The 24,181-nt window shown below is 37.2% G+C and overlaps 2 protein-coding genes across 5 annotated transcripts in view; both read left to right on the forward strand.

Annotated features, from left to right (window-relative positions):
- The window catches only part of CCDC18 (coiled-coil domain containing 18), a 26,981-nt gene extending 11,345 nt beyond the window's left edge, over positions 1-15,636 (forward strand). For 2 of the 4 annotated variants that reach the window (XM_064148019.1, XM_064148022.1), the window contains exons 12-25: positions 187-407; positions 1,166-1,276; positions 2,000-2,131; positions 3,671-3,805; positions 4,341-4,418; positions 5,747-5,863; positions 7,723-7,890; positions 8,301-8,443; positions 8,856-9,019; positions 9,767-9,980; positions 11,058-11,157; positions 12,359-12,475; positions 12,889-13,029; positions 13,167-13,705. In XM_064148019.1, coding sequence (XP_064004089.1) covers positions 187-407; positions 1,166-1,276; positions 2,000-2,131; positions 3,671-3,805; positions 4,341-4,418; positions 5,747-5,863; positions 7,723-7,890; positions 8,301-8,443; positions 8,856-9,019; positions 9,767-9,980; positions 11,058-11,157; positions 12,359-12,475; positions 12,889-13,029; positions 13,167-13,193 — 1,868 coding nt within the window. In that variant the 3' untranslated portion in view covers positions 13,194-13,705. Of the gene's footprint in view, positions 1-186; positions 408-1,165; positions 1,277-1,999; positions 2,132-3,670; positions 3,806-4,340; positions 4,419-5,746; positions 5,864-7,722; positions 7,891-8,300; positions 8,444-8,855; positions 9,020-9,766; positions 9,981-11,057; positions 11,158-12,358; positions 12,476-12,888; positions 13,030-13,166; positions 13,706-15,388 lie in introns of those variants that run through there. The other 2 variants (XM_064148020.1, XM_064148018.1) reach the window with 2 other exon arrangements.
- An 83-nt stretch (positions 15,637-15,719) lies between these two features.
- Positions 15,720-23,662, forward strand: LOC135177677 (retinol dehydrogenase 8-like). The gene is made up of 6 exons (XM_064148027.1): positions 15,720-17,797; positions 18,879-19,040; positions 19,663-19,842; positions 20,893-20,986; positions 21,665-21,848; positions 22,819-23,662. The coding sequence occupies exons 1-6, from the start codon at positions 17,701-17,703 to the stop codon at positions 23,050-23,052; spliced, it is 951 nt and encodes a 316-aa protein (XP_064004097.1). The 5' UTR covers positions 15,720-17,700; the 3' UTR covers positions 23,053-23,662.
- The last annotated feature ends 519 nt before the right edge of the window (positions 23,663-24,181 follow it).

A 24,181-nucleotide genomic window follows, 5' to 3' on the forward strand; every position in this document is an offset into this window, starting at 1 on the left:
ACAGCTTTCAGTTACATTATGGGGAAAAAAGACCCAGTCTTTTTTCTGAATACTGTGTGCTAGTTCAATATGCTGTCATTAAATCATACTTTTTCTCTTTGATTTGTGTGATTATTTGCTTGCTTAATGTTCTTTTGTTCATATGTTCTTTTATGAGTTTGTTTTTGTTTTTTTTTTTTCTTTGAGAGAGGAGAAAGTGTCTACAGTTGGAACTTGTCAGCAAAAAATTTGAAAAGGAGAGGCAAAGATTCCAGAAAGAGTTGAGAGAGTTACGTGCTAAGCTGACAAAAGCAGATGATGAGAAATTTTCTTTGAAGACAAGCATGGCTCAGAGAACCAGTCAGTTTCAAATCATACAGGAAGACCTACTGAAGAAAGCTTCTAAAACTGATAGCTTAGAGAAAGAAGTAAGTTTTTAGCAGCGCTGGAAAAATACATGAATTTTTGCCTAGTTCAGTAATCAAAGGTAATTAAGACAATAGTTATGAGGAAATTGCAATTGCCATATTAATATTAAATCTGACTTAAGAATTGGAAAATAAGTTTTTCCTTTGTGCTCCAAATTTTAAGATAGCAGCCTTATCTTGTTAGTTGCCCGAAATCTTATTTTAAAGCTGCTCTAGTATTGGGCTTTACTGCTTCTGTTCTGTATTGTCATGCAGAAAACATGCTCAGTCTCACTGTGTAGGATCATAAGAAATGTTGATGGAACAGTTTTATTTTTCTTCATTAAATGTTAGTACAATTGTCAGAGATGAACATCCTTATCCAATAGTCTCAAAAGAAAGAAATTAAGCTTCAGATGGCTCTTAACCTAGTTTGAAGACGTTAAAATGCTTACATTTACATTCTGGTGCTAGTGTGTTTATAGAATTCTGGCATAATGGAATTTGTAGTATTTCCTAATGGCCATGAATGTTATAAATGTGTATTAGCTAAATTCACTCTTCGTGCTGACAATTGTCTAAAATTGGATACATCTGAGGTAAATTGTCCTGAATTCTTCTGTGTAAAGCAGTAAAGTTGAATAGATGATAAAAAAAATTAAGAATACTGAAAAACAGTAATAGCTATAATGGAATTGGTAGTGAGAAAAGATGTACAAATACTTGAATAAACCTGAGATAGTTCTCTTTGTGCTGTTTTGTGACATGCTTGATTTCAGATAACAAAGAAATCTTCTCAAATTTCTGCACTTGAGAAACAGTTGGAAGAAAACACTGTTGCTTATTCTGCTGCAGCAGCAAGAAATTCTGAGTTGGAAGAGGAAGTCATGGTAAAATGTTTTCAGTGAGAAACTGTTTATGTAAAAACAGAAATGGAGATTAAAGTTCAAGTATTCCATATATTCAAAATGCAGATTGTCAAGTTTTAAACAGTGCAGTGAAACATTTTTTTTCCCATGCTTTTGACCATGATAAGTTATTAGTGGACATGTTACTTTTTCCTCTTGACAGTAAGTGCAGTGAAAATCTGGTCCTGTTGAGATCAGTGGTAGCATTGCCATTTTTTTCAGTGAAGTATGTAAAGACCTATATAAAAGTGTCTTCTAAATGGTAGTAAGTCAAGAAGGTTATTTTAACACTGGGAGCACTGTGAATTCCAGTCTGAATACCATTGTGTAGTTTTGGGAAGGAGTCTAAGGTTGCTAGAAAAGGAAACTATGTGGTCCCTATAAAATGGAAGTATGTATTTTAAAGATTCCATCTATCCATGTGAATATAGAATTTATTTTTGTCATTATCTGAAGTTCCTTGCTTCATTTGATCTAATCTGTGCTAGTAGACAACCTTAGCAGACAGCTTGTCTCTGCAGTGGCTGCATTAAATACATGTGTTATGGGAGTTACATTCCTTGAGATGAGCCATGTTATGTATAACTTCAGTATTTTCTGTGGTGGTGTTTTATGAAATCTAGGAACTTGATCATCAAATAAACCACTATTTAATACCACACCTAAATATTTTATTAAGTCTGTTTTGCTGTTGCTCTTTCTCAGGAAAGAAGCAGGCACATTCATGAGTTGGAAACAACTATCCGTGAAGAACGTGAGCAAATAACTTCTGCTCTTGAGAAAGCAAAATTGGTTCACCTTCAGCAGCACCAAGAGATGGAGAAACAGATGGAACTAGTAAGACCTTCCTTGTGTGTATGAGTGATATACTTGGTAACTTTTTTACTATGTCAATTTTATTCAGTACTTCTGAGGCAGATGTTCGGTTAAAAAGTTACTTTAAAAGTTGTATCTTCCTCCTGCATTTCCTGTTTGTTGTTCATTTTCATCTAACATTACAAATCTCATGATAAACTCTTTTCTGCTCAATTGAAGAAAAATGGGGACTTGGGAAGAGCACTCTTATTCTTTGCCTACTAGGGTTAAACCATGTTGGCTTCTAACAGTGTTTTCTTGTTTGCTGAACCTCTGCCAGCCTAAGCCTTCTAAGTGTGTGTGTTGAGGATGAGCTGCCAGTTGGTTTTTCAGTCTTTAGAGAAGAATTCTATTGCTTCATGTGATTAGAAATATAACAGTGCCTATTTTTAGCCACTTGGGGAGCTTGTTACCTTTTACTAAAGAACATATCTGTGCTGGGCCTAGTCCTGTTTAATATCTTCATGGGTGATCTGGATGGGGAGATTGAGTCCACCATCATTAAGTTCGCAGATGACACCAAGTTGGGAGCATATGTCTATCTGTTTGAGAGTATGAGGGCTCTGCACAGTCCAATGCCATGAGTTTTCCAAGGGCCAGGTTCTGCACTTTGGACACAACAACCCCAGCAGCACTACAGGTTGGGGACAGAGTGGCTGGAGAACAGAGAGAGACCTGGGGATGCTGGTTGACAGGCAACTGGGTATGAGCCAGCAGCGTGCCCAGGTGGCCAAGAAGACCAACAGCATCCTGGCCTGTATCAGGATAGTGTGGCCAGCAGGACTAGAGCAGTCATTCTGCCCTAGTACTCAGTGCTGGTTAGGCCACACCTTGAGTACTGTGTCTACTTCTGGACCCCTAAATTTAAGTAAGATGTTGAGGTGCTTGAATGTGTCCAGAGAAGGGCAGAAAGGCTGGTGAGGGGGCTGGAGCACAAGCCCAACGAGGAGAGGCTGAGAGAGCTGGGGTTGTTCAGCCTGGAGAAGAGGAGGTTCAGGGGAGACCTTATTGGTGTCTACAACTACCTTAAAGGAGGTCGTAGGTAGGTGGGGGTTGGTCTCTTCTCCCAGATATGCAGTGACAGAACAAGCAGACAGAGGCTCAAACTGCACCAGGGCAGGTTTAGGCTGGATGTTAGGAGGAAGTTCTTCACAGAGAGAGTGATTGGCCATTGGAATGGGCTGCCTGGTGAAGTGGTGGAGTCACCATCCCTGGAGGTGTTTAAAAGGAAGCTGGATGAGACACTTAATGCCATGGTTAGTTAATTGGAAGGTGTTGGTTGATAGAGTCCAACCTATGTCAGAGGTCTTTTCCAACCTGGATAATTCTGTGATTCTGTCTTACTGTCTTGGCTGATGACAGCAAAGATAGAGCTCTTAGGGTTTCTAAATATTTTTAAGGATGATAGCAATGCATTTATTTTTCATTCTTAAAATGACGGGTGGATAGAACTGCATATTTAGATGTACAAATTCTCTGAAAAAGCTTATTAAAACTAAACCATTAATTACTTACGAACAGCTTCAGACAGAGCTGGAGAAGAAACATCAACAATTCACTGAACAAGAGAAAATAATATCTGTTTTGCAACAAGACGTTATACGTAAACAGCATCATATTGACTCATTAGATAGACTGCTGATAGAGAGCAGAGAGGTAAGGTTGGCTTATTCTTTAAATGCAGATCAAACAAATGACTAATAATGATGGAAAACTTATGTATAAATACATGGGAAAAACAAAATTATACTTATGATTTTGGGTTTTGTTTCTTAATTCTTGTGTAACTGACTGAATCTAGTGTAGTCTCCAGCTACTGCTACTCTGTATTGTACAAACTTTGGTGACCGTTGTTTTCTCTCTCAGCACTCTTTATATGCCTCTGGTTTGCCCTTTATCAAAGGATGAAGAACAATTTCACCTGTTTGTCACTAGGTGAAAACCCGAGAATGTTCTGTTATGGCAACATTTTATTCCTTTTAATAATTCCTACCACTGCAGAATATGAAGGGACACTTAATGGGAGTGAAATCCAGTTCAGAGCAGGTTGTACCCAAATACAGTACACAAGCAGTTGTGATCTAAATGCATAGATAGATTCTCATTCCTGATTTGCAATGAGTTTTTATTATTCAGATTACTGTAACTATGTTTCCATTTTGTTCTCTTGAATAAAAATGTGTGCAAACAGGAAATGGAAAATCAGAATGTCAAGAAAGATCAAGGATTGAAGATGCTGAAAAGTCAGTTAACAGAAGAAACAATGAAAGTTAGTAAGATCTCTGTAATTTTCAATTAATAGTTAAAAAACTTGAAGTAATGGTGTATTTCCTTTTTCTCTTTAGAAAAACTATTAAGGCTGCTCTATAGAAATCTGTCCCCCAAATGTTTCACAAGTCATTAGCCTGGAGTCTTTCAACTATTTTTTTTAAGTTAAGAAAAGTATGATGAAACCTGCAGTAAGAGATTATGCAATGCACAATTGTGTTATTAAATTACTGTAGTTACAAGCAGGGCAGAATTGTGCTTGTTGTACTCTTCAAGTAAGACGTCTAACAGAGATAATGTTATGTAGGGCTTTGCTGTAGATAAGACATATTTTAAACAGTTGTGGTGCTGTAATATATTGGTCGTGCTTTTAGCCATCTGTACCACTCCCTATTGTTTGCCTGAGAAATATTTTCTGTGCAGCCCTTGCAAAACTACTTCAATAACCCATTGCCGTGTGGTCATTTACTGCCAATAGGTTCCAGACAGTATTAAACCTTCAGGTTATCACTTGGAGGGACACTGGAATCTTAACTAGCAGTACACTCGTTCTGAACTTGTATTGGATGAGTTTTCTAAGTGACTTCATAGTATTTGGGATGTTTTCCAAAATCAAGACCCATCATAAAGTCACTTAAAAAAAATGGTGGGGGAGAGGTATGTATGATCCAATGTAGTTCAGAAAGCTGGTAGCATTGAAACAGCCAATCTGCAGCTAAATTCAGCACAATTCCAGTTGATGATAAAAGTGTTCTTAAAATTGAAACCAAGCAGTTAAGGAAAATTTAACTTCCATGGCTTTAGACCTCTGAGAGTTTGCTCTTTACAATTATTATCCATTCGAGGTTGTATTTGTTAGAGATTACTCAAATCCAAGCTAACAGTAAAAAGGTAAAATAGCTAAACTGTGTTGACATAGCTAAAAGCTTTACCTTTTTACCTCTTTGGTAGAACCTTGGGTAATATATCTCAGTATAGAAAGGAAGAAAAAAACAAACAGCTGTTTATTAGCTTTCTGAGAGGAACTGAATAAGACTTGAATGTTGTTTTTGAAAAAGACTTGTCACAACCCAAGATGATCATTCCAAATTTCTTGATGCAGTTCCCCTGTGTAATGAAATGTGGTCTATTTAATTTTGGTATTGGTATTTCAGTTTTAAAGCTTATCATACTCTTCTATGCTTGTTTTTCAATACCCTTTGGATAAAAATGTAGTTTTTCAGACATTTTACACAAGGTGGAATTTTTTAACTTCTTTTTTTTATGACTGGCTAAAATAAAATGCCATGGATTTAACTGACTACTTAAAATTGTGTTACATTTAACTAGGTGAGACAACTTCAGTCAGCACTAAATGTGTGTAAGGAAGAAGTTGCACTCTATTTGAATCAGTCAGAAGAAAATAAGGAGATATTTGAAAATCAGCTCAAGAAAAAGTCTGAAGAGGTAACAGCTTGTTTTAACATTTCTTCTGCATGGGAGAGAACACTGTTTATGAATAACTTAATCTAAGTTTGTGAATGAAGAGACAAAACATTTGCAGCAGGAAGAGACAAAACATTTGCAGCAGGAGCTGTGAATAGAAAGTAAGCATTGAGAAGACTACCTTTTGTGAGGGTTAAGAAATTGTGGTGGAGGGGAAATGAACTGATGTGAGATATTTCTTCCAAAATTAATGTTGTTTATTAATTTTGACATTCAGAACTCTTGCCACTCTCGACCACTAATTTTAATAACATTTCAGTTCTTACATGATCATGGAAACATTCTATGGATAATAACTACCTCTAGCAATAACCAACAAAATATTCAGATATTAATTGAACTGGAAGAGAAAATTCCCACAGTCAAATGCCGCTTGCCCAGTAGCTGGGCTCAAGTTCTTTCTGCTCTATAGCAGAAGGCAATGGAGAATTGCAAAGAGGCATTCAAGCATTTACTCATAATTTATTTTTACTCACTCGTGGGGCTTAGCCACAGTCCAGACAGTGCCCAACTGCTTTCAGAGGACTCTGTCTTGTTGGATGTTGAGACTTGAATCTTCCTGACTTCTGGGGAAAGGACACAGACAATCTCTAACCTTGTTTTCCTGGCTTCTTTTGGACGATTTGTTAAGTCCAGGGCTGCTAAGCAGGACCTTCAGGTGCAGAGGCAGATGTGGTGCAGTCTCAGCACGATGTCACGCTGGCCACACAGGCTGATCACGTGCAGGTATCCAGGGTCTGCTCCTGGTAACTCGTGACAGTGGAGTTCACCAGGCAAGCAATAATGCAGTAGGCAAGTGCAGCACGGCTGAGCACAGCAGAGAGAGCACAGCACAGAGCAGGGAAGCAAAGCAGTGAAGCTGAAGCACATTGTTTCCCTGTGTTTCTCCTTTCTCTCAATGTGGCCCAAGATGAATTGCCCTTTGGACACAAGAATAGCCAATCAGGATGGCAGTTAGCCAAACCTTACCATATTAGGCAAAGCCATAGGCTTGATTTTACCCAAATTTGGGAAAAGCATAGGCCTTGCACAAGGCAGGCACAAGCTAAGTGTGTGTACCTTGTTTACCACAGGACCCTGGGCAGGCCAGATTCAGTGGCTACAGGTTCTTTTGTGCTTGTCATCTTTTCCCACACTTGCCTCTCAGGGAGCAGAAAAACATGCCTAGGCAAGGCAGGATATGTATCAGCCTATTTTGGGCCTGTCAGGCCTACCACAACAGAAATCTGGATAAGCGTAGGGAAAAGAAGTTGTGAGATAAATGAATTACTGAAAGAACTAACGAAATCAGAGGGAAGTGAAAAGGAAGAGTTCTCTTGGAGAAAAAAGTGAGAGCATGCTCTTGCAATATAAACTTAGATACATGTAACTGGTTTGTGACAAGTCAAGCACTCAGAGTTGCTGATTTTTATTGCCATAGAGGCAGGAGGAAATACAGGGGTTGGACTGAGAACAAAACCTGAAGGAGAAAACAGGGACTTTCTGAGAAATAGGGTAGTAAGAAGAAAGCCAGAAAGAGAAGTCATTCAGTAATTTGAAAGTGAAAAATCTTTGTGTTTTTAAAATATCAACCTGTTTAGGTCTATTTAGAAAGCAAGAAGCCAAAACCTCAGGGTAGTAAGTTACTGCTTTCTTCACTTTAAAATGCACAGCTCAGTGATGAGTCGAGATGTGGTTATGTAGTGTTGAAACTGCAATGCAGCTAAATGCAGAGGCGGAAGTTTTAGTGAATCTTAAGTGATTCTGTGCTCATTAAGGTTAAAGAGAATAGCTGGTGCAAGTGCAAATATGTTTTATTATAATGGAAAATGTGTTTTCAGGTTTGTTATTTACAGAAAGAAATACAGATAAAAGATCAGAATATTCAGCATACAAGTGAACAAAACATTCTCCTGCAACAGACTTTGCAACATCACCAGCAAATGTTGCAGCAAGAAACTATTAGAAATGAGGAGTTGGAAGATAATCAAATTAAACTTGAAAAACAGGTACAGTATGGTGAGAAGACAGGTGATTAAATGCTTTTATATATGTCTTTGTAGTATTTGTAAAAGCTGAACATTTCTTTCATAACTGAGTTGACAGTTACTAAGATCTATCTAAAATAAACAGTTTAGTGTCTTACTTTGTCTTTAAACCAGGTTTTGTGCTGTCAGAAACTCTGGATACCATTAGAGAGGCCAAATATTTGGAGAATCAAAGACATTTACCACAGAAAGAATGTTGAGTCTTGTTGTGTTTACTAGAAACTGTCTTTCAAATATAACTGCAAAGTCCTGGTCTTAAATTATAGGAAATCTGTGTTAAAATTCAGTACATGAATTGCAAGACCAAGATGTATATTTCTCTGGTATGTAATCTGAAAGTGTCAGCACATTTTAAATATCCATTTAATTAGGTATCCAGTTTGGAGCAGGAGCTTCAGAAGCAGAAAGCACACGCTGAAGATGAGTTGAGAAAAGTAGTGGTGAAATTTCGCCTAGCTGCTCAGGAAGCAGATTTAAACAGGGAGAAGGTGGATGAGCTCAATAGTACAATCAGGTAGGTTTAAAGTAACTGAGAGGTATGCTCTGTGGAGAGAAATATCAAGAAGAAAGATTGCTGTCTGAAATGGTATTCAGCTATGTGGTCAAAGAATTCAGAATCCACATGAGCCAAGACTGGAAGTGAAGTTTCTACCTAGCAGAGGCATGACTTCCTGAAACAGTCTTCTGACAGAATCAATGTGTTTCCTGGCAAGCTATTTAGCCTTATGAGATGGCTCTTCATAATGCACTGTGTCAAGTTGTTTGTAATTCTAGATAGTGGAGTCTAGGAAAGCAAGAAAACCCTACTTAGCATGACTTTTTTCATTCCTGCTCACAAATGCTTGTCTTGCATCATGTAAGCACATACATCACTTTTGTTAATTACAAGAATTGTTTTCTTTTTTCTGGTTGCTGCTTTCATTTAGACAAATTAAATTGGAGATGGAACAGTGCAAGAATGAACTTACTGGTATGGAAAAAGAAGTACTGCAGTTAAAACGGGATGGTGAAGACAAAGCAATGCAGATAAATCAGTTGGATATTACTTTGCAAGAAGCACAATCAAAGCTCAATGAAAAGACAAATGAGGGTAACTTTGCTATTTTATTTCTTAGGCTTCCTTTCATGTACTGTTTCTATGTGTACTTACATTTTTCCTTTTTCCTCTGCTCTTTCAAATCTGTAAAAAGATGATAACTTCCAGGGGGGCTTACACTTTTTTTTAGAGTATTGCTAACCTCACAACACAAAACAAACTCCACTCCACCAAAAACTCAAAAAAACCCCCCCAAACTTGTTTTAATGTGCCTTTGCGAGTTCTCACTTGTGTAGGATGTACCTTTTACCCCAGGTGAAATGAATGTTATTTTCCCTGTAAATTGGCATTGCAGATTCAAACAAGGCACACAGATTCAGAGAAGGCATGTGCTATTTACAAAAAAGTAACTCTCTAAAACAAGAAGAAAACCCCACAAGAGAGTCTATGAAAATTAGGACCCTTTCAACCCTTCCTCAGCCACTTAATTCTGCAATTCTCCTAGTTTTTTCCGTAGCACTATGTAGTCAGTTACTGTGTTGTCTCTGTACTTTTTCCTTGACCAAAGAGATAACCTTCTAATGCTTCAAGTCAATTGTGTACTATGAGCTGAATAAAACCAACAAAGACTTAGGTGCCATGCAAAGGTAGTTGTATGGCATCAGAAATCACTGTTCTTGTGGATTTTCTATAACTACTAAATATTGGTTACCACTATGAGTGCTAGTGGGTGGCAGTATTGCATAAAAATTCTTGACTTACTAATTAAACATCTTGTGTTTTGTGGTGCATGTAAAATAGCAAATTGTTTAGAAGATAAGCTGCTTCACAGTGAGACTTGCCACAAGGAAGCCATACAGAAAATAGAAGATCTAGAATCTGCATTACAGAATGCCCACAGAGAATTAAAAGTCACTTTAACACGGCTTCAGGAATTGCAAGGTGCATTACAGAACGCAGAGTCCTCTCTGGAGGAGAAGCGTGTTGCTATCATGGATCTAACAAGTGAGCTCAGGTAAGCTGTGTGTCTTTTCCATCACAAAAAATGTTATGTTAGTTTTTCCATAGGAATAGCGAGGAGTTTGAGAAGAGAAGACTTCAGGGATCAGTGTCTATGAATGTCTGAGGGGTGTGTGTCGAGTGGATGAGGCTGATCTCTTTTTGGTATTGCACAGTAATAAGACAAGGAATGATGGATAGAAACCTAGAAGTCTTTACTTCAATGTAAGGGTAAACTTTTTTTACACTGAAGGAGAGAGAGCACTGGAACAGGCTGTCTAGAGAGGTAGTGGAATCTCTTTCTCTAGACTCTTTCAAAACCCACCTGGATGTGTTCCTGTGCAGACTACACTAGGTGATTCTGCTTTTTGGCAGGAGGGTTTGACTTGATCTCTAGAGGTCCCTTCCAACCTCTAACATTCTGTGATTGTGTGACTCTGTCTTTTTTTCAACTTCTTAGCAGCTCTGTGTAATATGTGTAGGGTTTCTGCTGTAAGATGAATTGATACAGTATCTCCTCAGCTCACTTTTTGTTTCTAGAAATTATGCTGAATTTATTTTGCATTTCTGTCTTAAAATTTGCTAAAATTATTTTATGAATCCCAAAGTTGTGAAATAATTTTATCAGGAGTTGATTTAGAGCAAAACTCTCCAGTTTCCTTTCTGACCATAATTTAACATTACTTTCTTCATAGAATCATAGAATCAACTAGGTTGGAAGAGACCTCCAAGATCATCCAGTCCAACCTATCACCCAGCCCTATCCAGTCAACTAGACCATGGCACTAAGTGCCTCATCCAGTCTTTTCTTGAAGACCTCCAGGGGACGGTGCCTCCACCATCTCTCTGGGCTTCTGTACTATTCTTTTAAACATATTTTCCCAATAATCAATTAAACAACATGAATAATGAAGTTACTGATAAATCTCCACCTGAAATACAGTTAACGCAATGACTTCATGTGGGTTTGTTTCTTTGCATGCAATTAGCTGGTTTGCATTTTAAAGTAATTTATCTTTAAGTAATCTCATGATTTTCAAGCTGGGTACTTGAATGAATATGCATTAAGCAGTTAAACATATGAGAATTTCAGGTATTGCAAGGGAGAAATTGAAGGCAAAACCCAAGAACTCCTTGACCTGGACCAAGCATTGAAAGAACGGAATTGGGAATTGAAACAAAGAGCAGCTCAGGTCAGATAATTGTAATTATGTTACTAACAATTATTCTTGTTGTGCAGTAGATAACTTCTAAAAAGTCCATTAGGTTTAACTGCCTTCACACATTGTTCCAAACTGTACTGTTAATATAGCCAACAGTGTCAGCCTCAAAACTAGCTATGTACTACTGAAGTCCTAGGGTACCAGGAAAATCAGGTTGTGCATGGGTCCACAAACTACCATTCAGATACAACATAAGCCTTGTGCAAACTTGTCTCATAGTTCTTTCTTAACAATAAAGTTAGTGGACAACAGTTGTATTGATGGTTGATAAAGCAAATGTCTTCACTGGAGATTGCTTGGAGGTGATAGATTCCTTTCCAGGTTTGTGTTGGAGCACATCTGCATTCGAGACAACCTCTGAATATGAAGCAGTCAATTGGTTGTGAAAAATTTTTGTAGCTTACTTGAAGTGTTTTCAGTCTGTATCAGTTTCAGGAGGCTGCATCTTCTGATACATTATTGCTGCCATATCCTCCAAGCTGCTCTAAGCATTTATCAAAATAATAGGGGTTTATTGTGGCTTTACAGCACCTGAAGGGAACGTACAAAAAGGCTGGAGAGGGTCTTTTTTTACAAGGGCATGCAGTGATAGGACAAGTAGTAATGACTTCAAACTGAAAGAGGGTAGGTTTAGGATAGATGTAAGGATGAAGTTCTTCACTGTGCAAGTGGTGAGGTACTGGAACAGGCTGCTTAGAGAGGTTGTGGATGCCTCATCTGTGAGTAGTGTTCAAGGCCAGCTCAGATGGGCCTTTGAACAACCTGATCTAGTGGAAGGTGTCCCTGCCCTTGGCAGGGATGTTGGGACTAGATGATCCCTTTCAGCCCCAACTATTCTCTGTGACTTTTTTCGCTTTGATAAACTTCTAGCACTTTCTAACAAGATGTATTGGTGTAATAAGCTACTTGTTACATTCTGTTTAAAATGATGACTGGGTTTGTATTATGTATATCTGAGGACCAAACATAGGCAGTTATGGATGTTTTCCACATTTTCCACTTTGTCTATGGCCCCATTTTTTTTTAAAGATAGCAGGGGTGCATTTTTATATTGACTTCTTGAGATTACAAAGGATTAGTTTCATTATTTTTCTGTCATATTTTCTAATGCTCTTTCTTAAAGTGAGCATATTAGTTAATAATAACATATTTCTCTTTCTTCCTTCTTTAGATTACACAGTTGGATATGACAGTTCATAAACATAGGGGAGAAATGGAACAACAGATAATCCGCTTGGAGTGCAATTTAGAGAAGTCAGAGTTAGAAATTAAGGAATGCAATAAAAAGGTAATTATTACTTTATTTAAAAAACAGCTTTCCTTAAAAAAATGCAGGCAATTCTGTCAGAAAGTCTAGTCCTAGGACACAACAGCTGGCCAGATTTAATCAAGAAGAGTGAAACATGTCTTATTCTACACAGAGGGAATGGAGTACCGTAATGTGCCAGTAAAAATATTTTCTATGTCTACTAAACCCCAATAAAATTACAGGGACAGACAGTTTTTTTCACTTGATAATTTATAGCTCCCAAACTGCCTTTTCAATGAAGGAAATAATTGACAAAATAAAGTATTGACGAGGGAATCCAAAGTCAGAAGTAATACTGTCTGTATTCATGAGTTTTCTTTGGAGTGTTGTTTCTTCAGTTGTCCTGGTTTCACAAAAATCTTTGTCATGATTTAATAACTTTTTCTGCTTAGATTGAGAGCTTAGAGAAGAAACTCCAGAGTTCTAAAGATGAGCTTCGTCAAAAAGAGTTTGAATTGCTCCAGCGAGATCAAGAAATAAATCAGCTGAAGAAAAAGATTGAAAGAAAACTGATCCTAGAAGCTCTTGAAAAGGTAAAACGTTCCTCGGATAAACAACAAATCCTTGATGGATTTTTTTTTTGTTATTTTTTGGGTTTTTTTTATGCTGTTTCCATAGCTGACAAGAAGGAATGATTCTCTTTAGAATAAGTGCCATTACTTCTCCCCAGGTAACTGTGTTGTATATCCTGGTGTAGGCTGAATCTTGATGCCCTAAAGGTAAACCAGTTTAATGATTTAAGAATTAGAAATGTAATGGCACAGTCTTATTTGTCTGCTTAGTGGAGAAATGTGAATAGGTAATAACACATTGCAGACTGACTGACCTATGTTCTGCAGAAGCTTGTGTCCTGGTCCTAAAAACTTGGTTATCTAATCTGCCTGGGAAAGAAGGGGTGGTATTGTTTGTATGTGCTTGGTTTTAACTGGGACTATAGTGTCATTGTTTTTCCCCTTGATATACTAACTTCTTTGCTTGTTACAAGAAATACTTGTTAGCTAGAGTTAATTTCTGTCCTGGCCCATTCTGCTCTTTTGGGACTCTTGAAATAACTAGATCACAGGTTTTTTTCAGTGGAATTGTTCTTTGTTCCTATTCTATTTTAATCTGTAGTGAAGATCTTGTAACAGAGTGCACAAGTGTGTAACAATACAACCTTTAGAAGTTATAAGTATTCCAAATAAAGGAACTCAAAGCATCTTACTTTAAACATTTAGAATGGCTTTTTATTTTTTCTGGGAAACTGAAGTATTTCCCTTTTATTAAAAACAAGACAGATTTGACTTAACAGCAAATTTACCTTTTGTGGCCACGATTCCTTAATGAAATGAGAAATAAAATTCTGTTACAAGTACGAAGTGAAGTAAGAAGAAATTTGTGCTTAAATTAGTGCTGACACAGATTGATTAATAAAGGTATATGTAGTATAAAAGTAACTAGAAGCTACTGTAATAATCTTTATCTGTAAGATGCTTATATGCTCCTTACAGATATCTTTGTGCTCTATTTATAGCATTCCTCATAAAGAATAAGCATCTACCTAAGCATGACTAGATACAACATAATCACTTACATAATTAACAGGAACCATGTTATGGCCAATGGAAACATAGCTGTTGTGGATCATACACTAGAAAGACCATTTTGTTGATCATCTAATGCTCTTGCTTGATTTCTTTTTGTAACTGAACTGTCAGCATTTTAACCTTAAAGCAGGGAGAGGGAAGCTAAATCTGTAGAGATTAACCAAACATACCCAACCCCAAACATGGTTTGTTTGCCTTCATTTGTGTACTATAGAAAATCCAGGATACTTACATCAGGGTTGATAATATTTTCCTCACTTTGTATTGGTAGAAATCACAGCTGCCTTTCCTCTTGATACTCTGATATGGTTGTGTGACCGTTTGGGTGTTCCCTGCCCCCCCACACTTTAGAAAATCACCCAGACTATACTCAGCCAGCTCTGGGAATATAAATGAAGCTATTTATTTACAGCTAGCACAATATACAAGCAGATATTTACAGTATATACAGTTACATACAGAAATATGCAAGGTAAAAGGTAATACAGAAACACAACTCCTCTCCCAGAAACCGGAGTCCCCAGGAGGGGCTCTCAACCACCCCTGCACCTTCCCTCTACCCCTCTCAACCTTACCCCAGTCTTAAGGAAAAATAGAGGTTCAGCCAAGAGGTTAAGCAGCAAAGGTGGGTTAGGCCAAATGGAAGGTGAGGTTAGGGAGTAAGATGTTGCTCAGCCAGCAGCCCAAGCAAGAGTGAGAGAAAATGGTGAGAGTGTTATCTAATGTTTTCATTTCTTGTTCAGCAAGACTCTGAGGGAAGTAGACATCACCACTGTTTTCCTTTCACAGCCTGTAAGCTAGTTCTTCTCACCAAAACATTCTACCCTGCTTCAAACTAGCACAGGTTGGTAGGGCTTTTACAAACACTTCCTGAATTGCTAGAAACATAAGTTGTTGGAAAATTAAACACAATAATGCAGCTCAGCATGAAAACTTAGTGCTTAACAGGGTAGTATTTCAAGATAGTGGTGCTTTAAACTGTACAAAATTTTTACAAGGATTGGCATATGAAGGTTTTTTTTTTCAGTGTACTATGCATAATATTTTGTTTATCTGATAGAACTTGGCATGTGTTAAAAAGACAGGAAATAATGCTCATTTTGAAAGCAAAAGCACTTCAGTTACAAGGCCAATTAACAAATACATTCATAGCTTTGTTCTATGGGGCAGAATTTGAGAAATAAGCCATGGACTTGAGACCTGCAATTACTTTACTTGAATCTGTAAACATTAATAATGAAAAGTAACTCATAAACTGGGTGCAGAGGGTTAAAGGAAGCTTCTGATGGTAAATATTTTGTTTCAGGGACAAGAATTGTGAAGGAAGGAATGTTGCCTAGTGGACAAGCAGTGACACAGGAATGCTGTGGGATTGCTGTAGCTTGCAGTGTAATCATGCATTGAAAGAGGAACTTTTAACTCTACTTGTAAATAATGGATGTGGTTATTTGAATCGACATAAATAGTCTTTATTTTTCCAACTGTTTCTGACATTATTGCCTTGATATAACATCTTAATTTATTTTTGAGAAATAAATGTTTATCTTTTAAGTATCTTGAGTTGCAGAAATTAATTTTAGCTGTTAATTCCTCCAAGGATTTTACACCAGCTACTCATTTCACATCTAACTTCTTTTTAGGAGCACAATGGTACTGCCTTATGTGTTTTGGTGGTTTTTTTTTACACACAAAGTGTTACAGATTAAATAGGTTACTAAAATTAACCAGTTTGTAGGATGTTTTAGGACACTAATTGGTTCATATGTGCTGGTAAAGCCTTCTTGCTGTACTTCAAGCTATCTGTTAGATTCAAACCAGGATTTTGAAAGGACAGTATACCAAATCTGTACTTACCACTGATGTTGTGTGATGCAATTGTATTCCACTAGCGTAGTGTCGCATGAAGCCTTGCTTGCTCCTCCTGCATGCACTAAATATAAATGTGCACAAGCAGCAAAACCAATTTGCCTAATATCTGAATCAGCTAAACAGTGTTTGCACTGAAATTGTGTATCTATATACTGACTTCTTTGGTGAAACCTTGGGTCAAAACTGATAAATACTTAGAATCATAATTTCATTTTCACATTAACTTCAGATCGTGCTGTGCTGTTTTGTTGCTCTCCTGATAAGTTAATGATTGGAGTTATTATACTGTCCAAATGAAATTATTTGCATTGAAAAGGAGGGACTTTTTTTTCTTAATGCCATAATTTCAGTTACCTATTTCTGCAGAATCCTACTTCTCTTTAGTTACTAACCAGTTTAGTTAATCTCTGTGCAAATCCTCGAACGCTTGCATTCGTTCTTCCAGACAGCATTGCATTAACATGTGTTATTGAATCTTGGTAAATAGTGTTGTGTATATAATAGCATTGTAATTAGCTGAATGATACTCAGAAAACAAATTGCTTCTTAAGGTGATTCTTCTTCTGCCAGGATATGTTATATATTTCTCAGCAGATTTAATTCTGTAATATTCCTGTAGCTACTGTACTTTAAACGTGCACTGCACCAGATTACCAGACCAAATGTCCCTCTAATTCAGAGTTCATATGCAAAGTTTGTGGACTGTTTTCTCCAAAACCTAAAAATGAGTCAGACATCATGCTAGTTCTGATGTGTTTCTAAAAATATTGTTGTTTTGAAGTTGTCAGTTGGAGAATAGAAAGTGTTTAAAGAGATTTCAGTGTTAGTCAGAACGCAGTGAAGCTGCTGTTCAGCATCTTCCTGGCTGTTCTCCCCTGATCATGTGCATGCTTGCTTGCTTTATTCTCAGCTGGGAAAAGTTCCAGAAAGACATGTGAAGAATCTCTTGCTATTACAAAGAAATCATAGAATCAACCAGGTATCTGATTCTACAGGCAAAGCACATCTTGAGCAAGCAGATGAGAAATAAACCTCAATAGTTTACTACGAAGTCATCACACAGATTAAACTTGTGATTACAAATTAATTTGCTACTGTTAATTCCTTAATTTATTAGCTGTCCACTGTGAGTAGAACAGGTCTTCCTTAAAGGACAAACACTTCTCTCTTTACAAATCCACATCTCTTTTTTTCAATTGGCTTTTTCTGTAAAGCCAATTAAGACTCTTACAACAGTAAGGCATCTTGGAAGAAATCCATTTATCTTTCTGTTGTAAAAGAATGGGGAGGATGCTCTAAGTGGAGGAATAGTGAACACTTGTAGCAAAGGGATCCCATTTTGAGTGTGGTTAACTTTCTGCCGATGCGAGTGGAGGACTTCATACTACGAACTGATTGTACTCATGGCAGGGGTTTCCCTGCCAGGAGTATGCAAATTGGTTATTCCACTATTAAAAAAATCACACTGCTTACAAATGTCTCATTTTTAAAGAATAGTCAAATTTTGTATTAAATAGACTCCTTGTTGATGATGCAGATTGTAAGCTCATGCAGGAGCATCTGCTTCTGTTTTAGTCTATTTAGAGATTATCCCTTAATCATGCAGGGTGTCCAGGTGTGCATTTTCAGATTTGATGACTCAAGAAAGCTTGGTGATAGCCTTAAAGGCCAATGACATTATACTGTAGCTACATTTAGGTTGTTGCTCCTCTGAGCAAGAGCTCTTGCTTCATTCACCCAGTGGAAAGAATGGCAAGAAGAAATGTCCTCATTACAGGTTGCTCCTCAGGAATTGGACTGGCCTTAGCTTTAAAGATGGCAAAAGATGAACAGAAAAGATTTAAAGGTAACTGTATATCTGTTGTTGTATTTATAAAAATAGATTAATCAAAACAGTACTATTTTTAATCTGTGGTTTTACAGGTGCTTGTATTCAGTTTGACTTCTTGTTAGTTGCCCTTTTTCTACTGTCATGGAAATACAATGCAGTGACAATAAATTGCTTTCTGTAAATGTGCTGGTTTTGTATCTGCATTGGAGCTGAACAGCTACTCAAAGAGAATAGTTCACCAAAAAAAAAAAGATAGTGCTGTAAAAACAAACCTTTGAAAATTTCTGAGTGTACTGCTGTGGATATACATTCACAGTTGTAGTTAGCTCTGCTTTTGCCTACCAAAGTCTTTTGAATGAAACTTATATGCACTATGAGAACTGTTCTCCTCAATTAATTTCTTGAGTCCTAAAATCCGCAATTTTTTCCTTAAAGCATGCTTCATTGCTTGAACCCTGTGTAAGCACAAGGATGTGCATAAGGGGGCTGGGATTTGTATGCTACAAAGCAGGATATCTGCTATGATTGACAATAGATGGCAAGGTGAATACAGCAAGTGGCAATTGCATTTCTCACACCCTCGTATTATTTTCCTGCTGACTGGAGGCAGGTTTGTAGTTTCCTGGGTAATTACACCACAATAATGATAACACTAATTTCTATTTTGAGAACTACCTTGCTTATTGTTGCTGTCCTTAGGAGGCATCTGACTTCCAGTTTTGGATAAAATTATGGTGGTTCTGCTAGATGTGTTGACAGTGATGGAAAAAAAAATTAATATCCCAAATTAGGGTCTAGGTACCCAAAAATTGTTCAGTCTCAGGACTTGATACCATTTAAAAGTTTTTGGTAATAATATAGTCATTGTGCTCTTTTTGTTCATGTAGTGTTTTAGTTGTCCTTTTGAATTTCTTGATTTCAGAACCAGATTGGGAAATCTGTGGCACTGTATGTCGAAAATATATTCATTCTACTTCAAGTTTTTATCAGCATTCTGTCACTGATACTTCAGGATACAGGTGTAAAAGCAATATTCCTTAATATTTCTCACAGAGAAGTTTCACTTCTAGTAACAGTGGCTTCTGGTGTGTTGCAGTGTATGCCACAATGCGAAATCTGGCCAAGAAGGAGCCACTTGAGGAAGCTGCAGGTCGCAGGTTGGGCAAAACCCTGGAAATAAAACAACTGGATGTTTGTGATGAACAGTCTATTAAAACTTGTGTGAATAGCATCCCTGACAGAAGGATTGATGTCCTAGGCAAGTACAGGATATGTATGCTACAAATAGATAGCAGTTTTCTATTTAAGATCTTAACTATCTTGGAGAAGTTTAATTAGTGTATTTTTTATTTATCAGGGAAGTAATAAATATATAGTGTATTGTGTTCAAGATTCTTAAGGTCTCATGCAGATATGAGTGGATTAAGTCTCACTGTGCTTCTATGAAGTAGGAAGGTTTGATTTTCCTGATTACAAAGGGGAAACTTCACTACACAGAAGCATCTTGGTTATTCCCCCTCTTTCCTGTTGGCCCTCTTTAAATGCTGTGAGGTTTCAGTAAGGTGTCTCTGCAGTGCTCTTCTCCAGGCTGAACCCCAACTCTCAGCCTGTCCTCACAGGAGAGGTGCTTTACTGCTCTGATCATTTCCATGGTTCTCCTGGACTCATTCCAATATGTTTGGGGACCCCAGAGCTGAACACAGTACTCCAGGTGCAGTCTCATGTCAGACCATGCAAAACATCTTTTAATCCTTTCTTTAAGGATTATTTAATGATCACTTAATCCTTAATCCTCACTTTACTTTCAAATGCTTTCCAGTGAAGATTGCAACTTAATATTAGAGATGTTATTGCTCACTGTTGTCTTCCATTTTGTGCAGTTAGCAATGCTGGAATGGGGCTCATTGGACCTATTGAATGTCAGACCATAGATGAAATGAAAACTGTGATGGATACCAACTTCTTTGGACTGGTTCGACTCCTGAAGGAGATTTTGCCTGATATGAAGAGGAGAAAGAGCGGGCATATAGTTATAATAAGCAGTGTTATGGGAATACAAGGCAAAGTGTTCTTTGTTTATTTTTTTTAATGTGAACTCAGAGTTTAGTATTCAAAATCTAATACTTTTTGTTTATGTTGAAAAGTAGGATCTACCTTATCTATTTTGCTTTGTAGTGCTGAAGTTGAAGCTCTAAAAAGCACTGCACTTAGACCTGATGTATTTTGTGTATCTTGGTAGTATGTTACTAAACAGCTATTCTTTAGATGTTTTAACAACAAAATCTGCAGAGGGAATTACTTAATTATATTTAAAAGACAGTTTTAACTAACATGATTAAAAAAGAAATAAAAATGATATTATTTTTGTTATCTGGAAAACAGAGCTTAATAGCATTGAACACTGCCTGTTGGAAAACAGGAGTGTTGGAGACAGGCAAACATGCTTGCTACGCTCTGCACAGTAACAATAGAATAAATCCAGTCATGTCCTGGACAAATGTGCCATCTTTTTGTATAGTTTCTCCCCTCTTAAATCTACAGGGTCTAATTTCAGCCCCAGAGAATGATGATCCTACTCTTGTGTTCCATCTAGTTTAGCTGTATTTGTTTCAGTTGTTACTAAAGAAGCATTGGTCTTACCTGGATTATTCTGGTGAGCAAGAGTCTCATTTTAAACTGCAAGAACTGTTATTGTTTAATACATTTCCCACCCACCCAACTGCTTTTTCTGAATCACCCAGGTGCAAGCATCTCCTGCATTGCACTTAGCTTCTGCATTCATCTATATGTAGCCTGTTGCAGTCTTGCTGGTAAATAAAGCAGGTAATATTGCATGTCCAGACACACCTTCATACCTTAAAGTACTAAATATTTAATGTCATCTAAAGAGATCACAGCATCAGGTAAGGAGAAAGGAAAGCCTTAGTCAAGCTTCCTTAAGCAATTTGAGAATATAGGCAAAACCTTGTTACTTAGATTCAATATACACATGGATTTGTCTTATCTTTTCCCAGCAAGGCACTGGAGGTTTTTGGAAAATAGAGGAGTTTTTAAAAAACTAAACTATTAGTATGTTGAATACAGTCAGGATGTTTTGTTTGTACCAGCAGGTATCTTATTTAACGATGTCTATGCTGCATCTAAGTTTGCTGTGGAAGGATTCTGCGAAAGTTTAGCTATACAAGCACTCAAATTCAAACTGCAGTAAGTACTGATGAACTGGTGTGGATTGTCTTTTGGATAGTTTTAAATATACAGAGAGCTAGCAAACAGGGTTTTAAAAAGTTTTTTAGTATCTAAGAGAAACAGATTTGAGGAATCCAGGGAAACTTCATCACAAAAGGCATAGAAATGTCTACATTCTTCACACCTTGCAGCCAGATCTGTCCACTCACAGCGAAATCCTCTAGGTGGTATTTTATTGTAATATTGTGGATGGACCTTTAATTGTGTAACACAGCTTGACAAAGAAAATCTGTTTGGGCAATTCTGCCCTTTCTTTCAGCTGCTTATACTATTATCATGGGATGGCTAGAACAATTCTATGTAAAATTTTGTCCAGCAAGTAATTTTGCTACCATCATTTATTTTTCTTAATATTTGGTAAGCTTTTGTGGATAAATTATCCTTAGATTCCACAGCTGTGAGACAGCAGGTAACAATTGCACTTATGGGATTAAGTTGCAGCACTTTGCTGAACTGTGACTCATTTTAACTAGTACATGTGGATGAGTAGAAGCATGACAGCAGGAAGGAGTCGTTTCAGAATGTAATGTTGAGTATGTTTGCTAATGTGTAGTTGCAGTACAACTCTTCGATGTTCTGAAGACAGATCGGTGTATTTCCCACAGAGGATACTAAATATCTTTGCTTTTTGAGTAGGTTAAGTCTGATTGAACCAGGTCCAGTGGTTACAGAGTTTGAGAGAAAAGTATTTGAAGATGGCATGAAAATGGATCTTTCAGCTGCAGATGAGGAAACAGCTCAGATGTTTACTAATATTTACCTTAAAAATTACAAACAAATTTTCCAGAGCCTGGGACAAAGCGCTGAAGATGTTGCAGAGGTAACTCATCAACAGTTCATTTTATCTTTATTGTATTTTTTTCTTTAACTTACAAATACTGGTAGGTGTGGGGTTTTGATAGAAACATTAGACTTAATGGATTGTGTTTTGCATAATATTTTATTTATTAAAAAAAAATCAAGAGACTCTCGAGTTTTCAACAAATTCATTTAGAACATTCATAGAATGTTCATTTTGAAGTACTGAGGACAATTACAGAGTCATAGACCAGTGTGGGTTGGAAGGAACCTTAAAGATCATCTAGTTCCAACATCCATGACAGGGGCAGGGACACCTCACATTCAAGCAGGTTGCTCAAGGCATCTTCACAACCTACAGTTGTGAATTGTAATTTAATAGATGTATTAGATGCACTGGTGAAGTCTGGACATTCCACAGTGTTACTGTACATCTTACACACAGTTCCCACTGCTGGTTAAAGATGCTCTCCTCTCCATTTTACAAGTAATCCCTCTGCTAATGTGAAGTCGATTCAGCTACCTTAGACCAAGGCACAAGAGAAGATACATGGACATAGTTCCTAGTGCCCAGGGCTTCCTGGAGGAAGACAAGTTTAGACAAGTTGAGGAAAGGGTCAATGATTTTAGTTGCTTGCTACTAATAAACAGCTTCAGTGGCAACTGAAGGGTTCCAAGTTTGCATGAAGTGCCCTGTTCCGATAGTTTGCCAGTGAGATAAAGGATCTACCTGTTGTGGGCATATAAGCATAACTTTGGATGTGTAAAGTGCTAGCACCATGGTATAAACAGAAACAGGTCTAAGAATAATTAAGTACTTCTTATGGCCTTAAAAAAATATTTAAAGAAAAGTTTCAAATGAAATTCTAATAAAACTACCTACAGAGTTTTACATTATTCTAGCAGTTCATTCTTGTTTTCCTCTACTGAAAACTAGTTTTTTAAAGAATGTTTACCAGAATATTAACAATTTCATTTCTCATTCTTGACAGCATACAATAAAGATAATTCTTTCAGAAAATCCACCTTTTCGCCATCAGACCAACACCTTATATACTCCAATGACAACTCTAAAATATGCAGATCCAAATGGAGACCTACCCATTGATACATTCTACAAAATGGTTTTTCATCATGACAAAATCTTCAGTGCAAGTCTTAACTTTATCAAATTGCTGAGGTGGAGAAGTAGAAAGAGCTTTGACCTGGGAAAACCATCACAATAAGTAGGAGATCACATAGTGCAGGTTGGAAATACCTGTCACTACTGCTAACACAGTATGCTTTTAAATGCTTTTGCTCTGTAGTTGTGAAAAGGCATTCAGGATTGTTATTTTATCTCAAGCTAAGATATTAAGCCCAATGTGTTTATCTTGAAGTTTACAGTTTGCAGAACCTTGAGATTAAAATCCTTTAAGCAGAATAAACCTATAGTTAGTGTTTGCTTTTTACACAGATGTGTTTTCAGGGGAAGAACACTGACTGATATTTGTGTATTCAATACTAATGCAATCTCCTTCACTTATTAGAAGATAATGCATAGAGTGATGTGCCCTGTATCTAAATGATTTAGATTCTTAATCTAAAAGTATTTTATCTTTATACATACTAGAATTGGTGTAGTAATCCCTCAATCATGACAGCATTTTCATTTTCAGAAATCAGGTCTATTTACCAGTAATGTCAAAGGAAGTCTATGCAATCTTAGAATGTTGCAACTAGAACATTTCTTATTCATATGCATGTTAAAATCTGGATCTTCTGTTTATAGGCAGTGGCTACTGGCATATTACACAGTGGACAATAAAATGCTTTTTAAAAGCATTTCAAAATAAACTACTTTTGCTGCCAAAGTACTCCTTTTTTGCAAAAAAAAATTATCAGTAAAAAGAATTTAAATCCATTAAACACCATCAGTGGCTGAAGCTCAGCCACAAGCTCCCCTTTTCCAAGCCATCCTAATAACTGCTTCGCCAAAGTTCTAGCATGAAAATAAGGTCTTTTCCCTGTCTTTTCTTTCACCATAGTTGTACAAGTAAGCTGAGGCTAGGTCAAGGACCTGTGTTTAAGTGCTGTTCCTGCATAACATTCTTGTATTCTAAACTCCAGCCTTGCCTCAGTACTGCCCAGAGCCTCAGCCCTCCTGGCTCTACTGTCTTAGCAGGTGCCAACAGCAGGCTTGGTTTCATTTGCAGAGCCTAGCTCCAGCTCGCTGATGAATTTGCTTTCTCTTTCCCCAGCACTTTTCCACTAAGCCTAAATCTAACTCTTCAGTGGAACCCGTAGTGGTCCTACCCTACTCCCTCGGTCGTTGCAGAGAGTGAGGTCCTTTTCTTGGGACTAAACAAACCTATT

This window comes from Pogoniulus pusillus, chromosome 8 (assembly GCF_015220805.1).
Source record: "Pogoniulus pusillus isolate bPogPus1 chromosome 8, bPogPus1.pri, whole genome shotgun sequence".
NCBI classification, from domain to species: domain Eukaryota; kingdom Metazoa; phylum Chordata; class Aves; order Piciformes; family Lybiidae; genus Pogoniulus; species Pogoniulus pusillus.

Bases quoted from the DNA above. Each gene is read 5' to 3' on its own strand.
- LOC135177677 (XM_064148027.1), top strand. From the start codon at position 17,701: ATGGCAAGAAGAAATGTCCTCATTACAGGTTGCTCCTCAGGAATTGGA. The intron at 19,843-20,892 runs GCAAAGTGTTCT...TTGTACCAGCAG, and splicing joins CAGTGTTATGGGAATACAAG to GTATCTTATTTAACGATGTC. The intron at 21,849-22,818 runs GTAACTCATCAA...CATTCTTGACAG, and splicing joins GCGCTGAAGATGTTGCAGAG to CATACAATAAAGATAATTCT.